This window comes from Phoca vitulina, unplaced genomic scaffold (genome assembly GCF_004348235.1).
Source record: "Phoca vitulina isolate PV1807 unplaced genomic scaffold, GSC_HSeal_1.0 scaffold16, whole genome shotgun sequence".
NCBI lineage: Eukaryota > Metazoa > Chordata > Mammalia > Carnivora > Phocidae > Phoca > Phoca vitulina.
Genome location: NW_022589719.1, coordinates 1917128 through 1929334, shown reverse-complemented (window position 1 = coordinate 1929334; position 12207 = coordinate 1917128). Strand labels below are relative to the sequence as shown.

The 12207-nt window shown below is 49.6% G+C and overlaps 1 protein-coding gene across 2 annotated transcripts in view; it reads right to left on the bottom strand.

Annotated features, from left to right (window-relative positions):
* Window positions 1–11952, bottom strand: part of NELL1 (neural EGFL like 1) — a 794433-nt gene extending 782481 nt beyond the window's left edge. For both annotated transcript variants that reach the window (XM_032413839.1, XM_032413840.1), the window contains exons 1-2: window positions 11718–11952; window positions 3336–3464 (exon numbers count right to left, since the gene is read on the bottom strand). In XM_032413839.1, coding sequence (XP_032269730.1) covers window positions 3336–3464; window positions 11718–11772 — 184 coding nt within the window. In that variant the 5' untranslated portion in view covers window positions 11773–11952. The remainder of the gene's footprint in view (window positions 1–3335; window positions 3465–11717) is intronic.
* Between the last annotated feature and the right edge of the window lie 255 nt (window positions 11953–12207).

Here is a 12207-nt window from a genome sequence, read left to right as displayed (position 1 = left end):
AGATTCACTGTCAGGAAATTCTGCTCTGGGGTGAAAACCACAGGTGTAGCTGAACAACCTTTTGCTAGTGCCTCTGAAGGATCAAAAGTTCAGAAGATTCAATCACACAGAGGGCTCTTTGAAGAGATCAGGTACGTGACTCATGCATCCCCTCGGCCATCTCAGCACAGGTCAAGAATAGAGATGGGGCTATCTAAGAAAGATCTGTAGGGGGCCTCTTGTCCCATGGACAGGAGACCCTAAAGGTTCCTAGAATGTTGTAACAGCAGAAGCACTGCCAACTTGTACTGAAGGAAACTGAAAGAGGATGAAATGAGAAAAAGCTGAAGGACTTCGGTAACTCTACAGGCAGGGAACAGGCTGATAAAACCACTCAACCACAAACACGTGCTACTCTGCCTGAAAAAGGAAGAGTAACTCAAAGGAATGAGTCATGGGCCCAGAAGGCAGAGCCAAGGACCACACAGGATTACTCCCAAGCCCCGAAACTCAACAGAGTTTGCCTTGCTGGATTTCAAAATTTCTTGGGATTGGTGGCCCCTTTCTTCTTCCCATTTCCTTTCTATTAGCAGGGCTATCTATAACAGGCATCCTACACTTGTCCCACCATTGTATTTGGGAAGCAGATTACCTGTTTCCTACTTTTCACAGATCCATAGATGGAGAGGAGTTTTGCCCCCAAATTTATGATACTCAGAGTCACAGTCATACCTGATTTAGATTATTTAGATAATCAGATTTGGAATTTTTCAGCTGACGAGATTGGATAAGATTTTGGACCTTGAGTTGATGCCACAATGGGCTGAGATTTTGGAGAATACTGGGATGAGGTGAATGTATATTGCATGTGGGACAGACATGAATCCTTGGGGACTAGAGGGTGGATGGTGTGGTAAGCAAAATAATGGCTCCCCAAAGATGTCCAGGTCCTAATTGCCAGAACATGTAACTATGTTACCTTACATTGCAAAAGGGATTTGAGCATATGATTAAATTACAGATCTTGAGGTGGACAGATTATGCTGGATTATCCAGTTAGGCCCAATATAATCACAAGCGTCCTTAAGGGAAAGTCCTCCTCGGTCAACCTCCCATAATGAAGTTACTCTTTCCACCAAAGAAGCTGAAAATCCCTCCCCATGGCTGGAGCCTGCTAGACATCCCAGAGGTAATTGCCAAAGCAAAGAACACACAAAGTAACAGAATTCTTGCCTAAGAAGCCCACATTTGTGGAATAAATAAGTGAATGAGTAGTGAGTAAAGTAGCACATAGGACAGAGGAAATTTTAATTCAGTTAAAAATGTGTATTTGTCACCTACTACGTGCCATGCATGGTACTTGGTTCAAGGGATGTAGGGATGTATCTAAATAGAGATGACTTCTGCCTTAATGAAGCATGACCTCTCAACAGTAACTGAGCAGACCTTGTATAAGGCAAAAAGAAAAGTAATTCCATCTGTATTCTCTTAACCACACCCAGCTTAGGAACTTCACCAATCCCTTAGTAAGAATAAATGGAAATTAGCATATCCATAGTCTTGTTATGTATCATCATATAATATCTGTAGATTTATTATATACCATTAACAAGACCTAAGTGATCTCTACAGTATATATATGTAAATCTCATCTCTTAATACTGGTCCAGCCATTCTAAAATAATCCTTTTGCCGTCTTGACAAAAGGCTGAGTTAAAAGAACCCTGCCAGAAGTTTTCACAGAGGAATGCCCAAACTGCCTGACTATCATATCTAATCAGGTCACTCCCCTGCAGCAACCTCTGCAAAGGCCCCCACTGCTCTGAGAGTGAAGTACGAAACCACTAAGCTGGCACCACAAGCGAGGATAAGAATTACAATCATTCACAAGTATACATGGCCTCCCACCTATCAGAACGGATACCGGCCATAAATCATCAGTGTATCTAAGCCCCTGGATATCAGCTAAATATCAGTTCTGCCTACGGGGTCCAGCGTAACCCAGCCCCTCCCTGCCTCTCCAGACACTTGCCACCCCTTGGCCACACTAGACACCTTGCTATCGGTTTCTGCCTTCAGACCTTCATACACACTGTTTTCCCCGCCCAGAGTGCTCTGAACTCCCACCCCTCCCTACACCAGGCTTGCTATTCATTTTTCAAGTCTCTGCCGACACATCCATTTTCAGGGTAACCTTTACCTAACCACTACTATCTCTCCACCCTGGTTAAATCAGATCTCCCTGTACTACTCGTTTGGGCAGCCTATACATCTCCTTCATAGTAAGGACAGCTATTATAATTCAATAATTCCCCATGCAATGACTGTTTCTTTCACTCTATCTTAGAACGGCCTGCACCCATCTTTACTTACTCTTGCTGGTAATCCTACTACTAGCATGTTGCCTGGGACACAGCACGAGTTCCATATTAACAGCTAGGACTTACTGGGGGTCTACTATAGGTATCAGACACTGTTTTAACCACTTCGTTGGAGTAGCTCCTCTAATCTTATAACAGCCCCATGAGGTAGGTACTAGTATTTTAGATGAGGACACAGGCACAGTAAGGCTAAGGGATTGCCCAAAGTCTCAAAGCCAGTAAGTGGTAGGGTTGGAATTTGATCTCAGACAGTTGGGCTTTTAAGAAGCATACTACAGTCCCTTGATAATTGAGAACCAAGTAAGCTGCACCCCTAAGAGAATACAGCCGTAAAACATCCTCTGTGCTCATGTACCCATTATATAGGAGAGATAAATATATGAATAAGAATAGGAGTAGGGGCGCCTGGGTGGCTCAGTCGTTAAGCGTCTGCCTTCGGCTCAGGTCATGATCCCGGGGTCCTGGGATCGAGCCCCACATCGGGCTCCCTGCTCCGGGAAGCCTGCTTCTCCCTCTCCCACTCCCCCTTGTGTTCCTGCTCTCGCTGTCTCTCTCTGTCAAATAAATAAATAAAATCTTAAAAAAAAAAAAAAAAGAATAGGTGTAGATATAGTACAGATACGGGTAAAGATATAGGTAACAGTTGAAGACATATCCTGTAAAAGTAATGTGGCTGGCCAATGGTTTCCAAGAGCTTTGCAATTTCACTCAACTTAAGACCCCCACCAAAATACCCAAGGAAACATTTCACTGCCAAACCAAAGAGTTCACACCCATGCCTCTAGTACCCCCAGCCCACCCTCAGAACACCCCTCGGTTATCTGTTATACTCTTGACATTTCTGAACATACCTTATGACAATAACACAAGAGAAATCACAGAGGTGATCCTCTGGCACACACACCACATGAACACTCCCCAGACAGATCCTCCTCCCCAAGTTCCGCCTCCATGGAAAGCAGGAGGTGCCTTTACCTTGAAATAAATATGCTTTGCTGGCATTGTGCAGTCCGGACACCTGAGTCACTCCAAGGGTGGTGTTCACGAGGTCGAGCTCGGTGATAATATCCATCTGCAGGTCAGGGTCCGTCCCAAAGCCCACCACTGAAAAGGAACAGAGAGCCGTCTTGGCTTCAAATATAGACTGCTAGCAGCAAAACAGAACAGAAATTATAGAGGCCTGGAGTGGCAGGCAATACAAGGGAGCCAGTGAAGAGCATGTGGAGATGCAACCTTCTGGAGTGGAAAGGGAGAACAACTCTGCTCCACAGCCCCCAAGACACTGGAGTTTCTTTGTCCCTTCCCCCACCCTCACTCCCCGTTCATTACGGATTGAGGATCCCTTATCCAAAACCCTCAGAGCCAAATAGATTCCACATTCAGAATGTATCATATGTTGGAAAGGTAATATGCCCTAAAAACTACATTTTAGGTAACACCCTAAGCAACGTCTGAATCAGTATCCCATAATCAAACACAGTATTTCTGGACCAAGAAGTGTGATGTTTTCTTCCAGCTGGCAAAACAAAGACCATACGTAGCCTCTTATCAGTTGAGGTCAAGTTTCGCCACCAAATGAGTCCAGCTCAGGGTAGCTTTTGCTGTCCCGTGAGTTATGAAGAAATTTCGGGCTTCCAAAGTTTTTCAGATCTGGGGACTGTGGCTACAGGATCGTGGCCCTGATCCACCCGCTTCCCAAACTGATGCAGCAGCAAAACCTGACAGCACCGTCACCAGTAAACACCCCCGCGGGGCGCTCCCTCCGCAGCAGGCACAGCCGTGATACCGTGATGCCCAGGAGGGCCGTGCGCCTGTTGGAGCAGGGTGGCGGAGGGACTGGCCCAGAAAGTGAAACAAGAGCCGTATGTTCCCTCCAAGGGGAATCCCTGAATGGAAAGTTAAATTCCCAGACAACTCTGTTGGAGAACCTTAGTGCAGAGAAACATGGCCAAGAGCCCCCTAACGCCTGATCTGAGAAAGGCAAAAGCTGAAGCCTTGTCTCTCACCCAGGGGGCGTTCTGTGCAATGACACACTCATGACTGCAAAGTGACTTCCAATGATAGGTATTAATAAGGCTAGAGATCACTGGAAGGGACTGTGGGCAAGCCATTCATAAAGGCAGCATCTATCTACGCTTCACATCTCAGGAGTGCGATTCTGATTGCACAGTCGGAAATGTTTTAATCAGCTACAGCTGTCAACTTCTGTCTGATGTTAAAGCAGTTGCCGAGGCAAGATCTGGAAACCCAATTTGTCCCAGAGAGACTGAGTGAATGGATGTTCATCAGGACATCGTGAGCTATTACAACCTCCTCTGTCCTCCCGCCTTCACCCCTCACCCCACAGATTTGGGGAAGGAAATCTGCCCTCTCCTTACTCTTTTCCTATGAGGAAAACAGGAGCTGCTATAGCAACAGAAGGTTGGGCTAGGCAGGCCCGCCAAGGCAGACAAAGGGTTAAACTGAAGGCACAGTGCCTAAACTGCATTCTCGGTTTCTCCTCGTCCTCTGAACTAAAGGTTCAATTTCCCCCTTCCAAATGCAGCCCGTTATAAGACCAGTTTACTCGAGGACAGCTCTTCCTTCTCTCCATTCTGCATCCATTCATCCATGCAGTACCTTTTCAACAGGTATTAGTGAGCGCTTACAATGTAACACACAGTGCTGGGGACTGGAGCTGTCCTCACAGAGCATGCAGTCCTGAGCTAACGAGTGAAGAGGAGGCAAAAAAAAAAATAGATAAGATCATCTGAGATGGCAATAAATGCCATGCAGAAAATAAAACAGAGTCATGGAATACAAAGCAACTTGGGTGGGGCTTTAGAAAGGACATTCAGGAAGGGCTCATTTGAGTGGAAACCTGAATGCCTGCAGGGCTGGCAGTGGCAAGATCTGGGGGGGGGGGGGGGGGAGACAGCTTTCCAGGGATAGAGAATAGCCCACTGCAAACCAGGAACAGACTTGGCACGTTCGGGCCACAGATCAAAGGCCAGTGTCGCTGGAGCAGAATGGGCAGGGAGAGAGTGGTCGAAAATGAGGCCAAAGAGTAGGGCCTGCTTTTTGAGCCACAGCAAGGAGATGGATATTATCCTAATTGCAATTAGGAAATCATTGGAGGGCTTAAGGTGTGTGTTGAAGAGGAGGAGGAGGAGATGCTCCTAGTTTACATCATGATCTCACCTAAGTTCCCATCCTACCTGCTCATCCCTCACACAGACTCCGTTCACAAAGACTGGTCGAATACCTACTCTGTGCAAAGAAGGACTGAACCACTGGGTGTCTATCAGCCCAAGTCATGGTGATGTTTTTCTCCAAGTGAGCTCAGATATCAGCAGTTCTGTGATCACCTTGAAAAGGCAGGAAAAGAACTAATATCTCAGTTTGATCTATAGTGTTGTACACCTATATGGCAAAAATTAAATCAAGAGGGATCTCAGAGGACCTCCAGGCTGGTCTTTCTCTGGCTAGGAATTCGGAAAGTGAGCTGGGGAATGTGCCCTTAGCTGGACACGAGAAGACAGAAGTGTCCCTGGAGCCCCAGTGCCTTGCACAGGGGCTGACAGCTGGTACACCCTGAATTTAGGACCTAAATAATTAACTGATGAGTGTACGCACCATCACTGCTTCGGGTACAATGACCTCTGAGCAATATGCGTATCTAGGGATACCACCAGACAACAGGATGGCATTCAGGCCAAGGAAACAATCTTTGAAAAAAACTGTGGTTGAGGGGCGCCTGGGTGGCTCAGTTGGTTGGGCGTCTGCCTTTGGCTCAGGTCATGATCTCAGGGTCCTGGGATCGAGCCCCGCATCTGGCTCCCTGCTCAGCGGGAAGCCTGCTTCCCCCTCTCCCTCTGCTGTTGCCCCTGCTTGTTCTCTCTCTCTCTGTCAAATAAATAAATAAAATCTTAAAAAAAAAAAAAAAAAAAACTGTAGTTGACTTGATTATTGGATTCAAATCTTTACCCCTCCCAGATCCACACCCTTTGCTGCGGGGCTTTCCAATTCCTTCCACTAGAGTGAAAGTAAACCTCTGCATCCTTTGACTTTGAGCCTCGCCATCTAACTTATTTGGATCATTGGGATGCTTGGGATGTTAGCAATATTACACATGCAGAGGCCTGAACGTGCTTGTGGGGTAGGGCTTGTTCTCTTGCACCTCTGCACCATGATGAAAAGAACATGGCCCCACGGCTCCCCTGGTCCAAGGAGACGGAGACACATGGAGCAGACAACCCACTTGAGTTTGGCACCATGCCCAGCCAAACCTGACCTAGATGAGCCAGGAACAGAACAACCTACAGACATGTGAAACAAAATAAATGTAGGTTTTTTGTTTGTTTTTTATTTTTTTTTTTAAAGATTTTATTTATTTATTTGACAGAGACAGACACAGTGAGAGAGGGAACACAAGCAGTGGGAGTGAGAGAGGGAGAAGCAGGCTTCCTGCGGAGCATGGAGCCCGATGTGAGGCTCAATCCCAGGACCCTGGGATCATGACCTGAGCTGAAGGCAGACGCTTAACGACTGAGCCACCCAGGCGCCCCAAAATAAATGTAGTTTTAAGCCACTGAGTTCTGGGTGGTTTGGTATGCGATATTATTGTGGCAGTAGTTGACCGAAGCAGGGACTAAAGACCCACTATAATCGTCATCCTTAAAATGCTCCCAGACTAGGAGCCCTGCAACTAGACAAGCCTAAAAGGCACCCAAACAGATTCTGTAGAACTAGCAGAACACCCCATTGGTGCCCTTGGATCCCTGTCCCCAAATGAGAATACAGCACACTCCATCCACAAAGTGTTGTGGAAACAACACTAAACCAAGAGCCAGTTTCAGTCCTGTCTCCTCCCCCTACTAACTCTTGGAAAAACAACTTCACTTCTCTGAGCCTCAGTTCCCTCATCTGTAAAATGAGGATGATCATACCTGCCTCCGGCCTCCTAAGGTTTTGGTGATAACTATGTGAACATGCCTAGCATATACGTGGTGCCCAGCTGGGCTTTGCAGCATCTGTCTTTCATAAGACAGCTCCCTGGTCCTCAACTCCACTGGAATTGTGCAAAACGTACAGATGTCCCCCTTCCTCCCAAGCCCTCCACGTGCCCAACTGACCTGGAAGGGCTTCTCGCTCTGGCTGCGCTTAGGGGAAATCTAAATATTAAGTCTACACTCATTCCTCCTCCTATAGCCCAAAAGTGAAGGGATCCCCTGGTTTTAAGATAACTGTATTGCTCTTGTTATGAAAACATCCCATAAAAACAGAACAAGAGAAATCAATTAAGCTTCCAGATACACTTTTCTCCCCTCCCTTTAATTGGTCTCCTTCAGGATGAAAATGCCTTGTGCCAATAGCAGGATGTGTAAAAGAGAGTACTTTACACACTGCCTCGGGAATCAGAAAATCTATTAATAAGATAGCATTTACATGGCCTCTCCTGAACCTTATGCAGTATGACAGCGTTGGTTCCATAAAAATAATTTTTTTTTTTTAATGTTTCTGCTTCTTGTCCAAGCCTGGAGCTCCTGCCCTTTCCAAGGAAACTCTATTCAAGTGCTCTACTTTGGCCACTGCTGCTCTACAAATGGCTGAGGCTGGGAACTGGAATTAAGCAGGATAAAAGGCATCTGGGGAAGAAACATTTTTTTAAAACCTGGAAGGCAGCATGTCACCGTGGGAGAAGCACTTGGGGCCTGGCTCTGGGATTCACAACCTCCACCCTAATCTACACCTGCTATTGTTGGCCACTCCACAGTCCTGCCCAGGGAGTGCTCAGGCCCAAAGACCATTCAGTACACCTTCAGGGTCCTGGGCCTAAGCTCCCAAGCAAATCCTCCTGGGCCTGGCTCACTCCAAATCTAATCCGGGCTCACTGTCCGCGATGGCCCCTGTTTTCTCCTGTTCAACACAGAGAAATAGGATGCTGAAGAGATGCTCCAAGACCTCAGTTAACAGCAGGATTTCACAACCAGTTGATCGGATTCGGACCCCTGGACTCCTGCAAAGATCCCCAAAAGCAATATCCTTGAAGAATATGTTCTAGGCCTGTTCCAAGTCAGCCAAATATTGCACGTAATCACTGCAGTCTGGGGGCTCTGTTCACAGCTCTATTATTTCAGAGTTAATGAAGAGCCAGGTAAGTGCTTCAAAAAGGAAAAGCTCTCCTTTCCAGCAGGTGGCAGCAAAAGGCAGCAAAAGGGGCCCCAGGGGCTCCCCGCAGCCCCCACCTCCCAGGCCCCAACCACCACCACCATCCTGGCCAGGTGACCAAAACAAACAGGAAAGGGAATTTTGTATTCATCACACAGCCAAGCCATTGGAGAAAACTCGTGGACTTAATACGTTATTACCACTGATAATGTAGCCTTCTAAATTGTCATTATTTAAGTATGTACCTGGAAATCCCAGAGTGATCTTTCACCCAGAAATAACAAGAACTGGAGAACAGCACCTCCTATCTTGCCTCCATTTTACTCTCTTAAAACAAGTTCCCTGAACAATGAGCAATTTAAGCAGCTTCCTGTGACACCTATCATTAGATCTTTTCATATGTAACTGCTACTGCACTGCAGGGTTCCTTTAATTAAATGTGCCTGATATCATCTATTCATTTCCATTAAAAGGCGATATCTGAGCAGCTCACTAAGTGAACCCCATGTTTATTTCATCCTGGACTGTTAACAGCCCAGACAACAATTATCCCTCTTGACAAATAAACTTTCCAAGCGGCTGTTTGGATCCTGATAAACTAATCACGACCCAGCCTCTGCTATCAAAGAGAGTGGAGGTTTAATGCAGGAATGGTGGTTCCTGGGCAAATCAAAGAGGCTGCCCCCCCCCCCCCCCCGCCGCCGCCGCCCCAGAAAACTGCTGATCAATACCCCTTCAAGAGACAAGACATTGTAAGTGAAGGACTTGAGATATAATTCCAAAACCACCCCCCATACTGATTCTTATGATAATTTTTGTAAAAGAAATATGTGGCCTCTGGTGTTCAAGAAGTGCCAAGGGGCACAGAAAACCCAAGCTCCCTAGCAACTGCCACAACCAATAGGGCAGATCCTCCCATGCTCCCCCGCCTGTGCAGAGGCTCTGCCCTCTGCCTGGGATGCCTTCCCCACTCTGCCCACCTGGAAAACTCCCTGTAAAGCCTTCAAACACAACCCTTAATGTCACCTCCTGATTAAAGCCTTCCTTGAGCATCAACCACCCAAAATTCATTCCTACCATTTCTCCTCTGTATTGCTTTCATTGAAACATCTTATATTCCCTCCTCTCCTACTACCCCCGCCCCCACTCCCTCCCATCAAGCTGTAGGGAAAAAAAAAAAAAAAAAAATGTTCTCCAGTTTCTACCTAGATTATCAGCTAAGCTTTAAGTTCCTGGAAGTCAAGGACCAAGTCGTTTTCTCTCTGCATAAGCAATCCTGGCACCCAGCAAGGCGCTCAACTGTTCCTTGAATGAGTGAATAAATACATGAATGAATCTCTCCTACAACAGAATTTTTACAAGATTGAAAGGGGGTTGGTGTGGGGAAGGGAAAAAGACTGTGTTCTTCAAGGTCTCCACTAGCAGTGCACCCCGGAGGCACAGTCCATTCCGGATGGGGGCACTTTTTGCCGACTTTTCAAAGAACTAATGAGAACAAAGGATTTAGGCATACCGGTAACGATCTGCACTTGAGGATGTGAAATGACCAAGAAGCTGCCCCCTCCCCCATCTAGTTTCTCTCTCCTCCGTCCCTCCATTAAGATGCCCACCAGCACCAGATTCTCCGGGCACGGGACTGGTAGCCCAGTCTCTGCACTAGCCTCGCCCGTCCTGATTTTCTGAGGGCGCATTTCTTCAAGTGTGCTCTTGGTTTTAAAAGCCTAGCCCATCCCGATGTGCCCATACCCAAGAAGCAACTATTCTAGACTGGACTGAGCCTTGGTGTCCCTGCAGCCACGGGAAGCTCAGATGAAGACAGGAAAGGAAGGAGGATTCCTTTTGTCCCTGGAGAAGTCCAAACCCGTTGCTCTTCCATTAAGCAACGGGAAAGCTGCTACCCTCTCAGACCTGGGTAAATGGAAAAGACCAGCAGGAAACTCTAGACGCCCAACTTTGTATCCTCAGGCGGGCTAAGTGCCAAAGAGGGGCGCCTGGGGCGCAGGCGGAGGGAACTTTCAGGCTAACCAAGGCACGGCACCCTCCCCAGCCCTTTCCCCATAAACTTGCTGCCTGGCCTGGGATGGAGGCTATGCCTCTAGAAAGGGAAATGCGAGTGGTAAAAGAAGAAAAGATAAAGGGAGGGGTGACTGACTACACGCCGGTTCTGGGGTGCAAGGTCGGCAGCGCGTGCTAAGGCTGGCTAGCACAAGAATAAAAATTCGCCACGCTCCCACCCCCACCCCCAGCATGGGAGAGCTGTATTTTTGTCCATACTGTGCCTACTCCACCCCACCCCACCCCACCTTCCCACCTCTACTATGAGACCCGTGGAGAAGACGACTGAGAAAGGGTCTCCAAACCCCATGAGATATGGGGGCTGCGGGCGAGTGGGAGCGGGTGGAAGGAGGTGCTCTTAGAGTCCTCACAACTGCGTCTCTGAAGGCAGAACGAAGGGGGGACTTCAGAAATTACGCCAATTATCCTCGTCCTCCCTCCACAATCCCCAACCTGCAATTATAGCAAGGGAAAACTGGTTGGGAGCTTGAGAAAATCTCCCTGGATTGTCTCCACGGTTCCAATTCCCCCGAATTATTGTTCGTCCAGCCCTTGGAGACTGGGTGGAGGGGGAGAGAATGCTCCTGGAGTTCCCCTGGGGAGAGTCAGGAGGGGACCAGGCGAGACCACGGAATCCCGCGGTTCGCCCGCAGCCCCCACCCGGTGCCGTGCCCTCCCCGGCCGCAGCCGCGCCTGCCCGCCGGCCGGAAGCGCTCTCTCTGCGGGTGCGACTCCCGCGGCTGCCACTTCCCGGCCCGACCCCGCGCAGGAAGAGCGGTTTCCACCGCACCTTTCAAGTTCGGGGCTGTGGGGCTCACGGGCCGAACCTGCTGTGATTTCGACCCGGAAGCTGGTTAGTAGGAGCAGAAGGGTGCGCCGGCTCGGCCGCGCCCCTTACTCCGGCGTCCTCGAGGCCGCGTCTCCAAGGAAGGGGGCACTCATGGGGGCATCTTCCAGCCCGTGAGTCCCACTTCTCACCCTTTCACCTGGAGCAGGGCAGAGAGATCCGAGGGACCCATCCACGCCGCGCCGCCCTTCCCGGACCAGCGCGGAGCTCGTCTCCAGGTCTCCCGACGCCTGTGCGGGCACTGGGCACAGCGGCGCGGCTCCCCCCTTCCCCGGGATACCTACGACCGCCCCAGCCGTGCTTACCTGTCCTGGCGGTGCACACACAGAAGCACACAACTAAAATCACATCCCTCGGCATCGCTCCCGAGGGTCCCCGCCAAACGGGGCGCGCGGAAACCAGGAAGAAACAAATGTGCCTGGATCCCGAGGCGCGCCGGGCACCGAGCCGCCAAACTTGCTAGCGGGCGGCAGGGGAGGAGGCTCGGTAGCGCGGGAGGAGGCTCGGCAGCAACGGGTGCTGCGCTCGGGGATCGCGCCCGGCAAGGCGGCCCCGGCCGCCCCGCCCCCAGCCCGCCCCCCACCGCGGGCGGCGGCGGCGCGGGGCTCGGGCCCCGGCCCCCAGCTGCGGCTGCGCCCGCCTCGGAGCTGGGGCGGGAGCGCGGGGCTCGGCCGCTCCTGCAGGTTGCGCTGGGCGCCGGGATCGGGTTCTCCTGCTTCGTCCGCCGAGCTGCGAGGACCCGGGCGGCAGGCGCGGAAGCCGCTACTACTAGGAGCACCGGACCTGGAGTCCTGG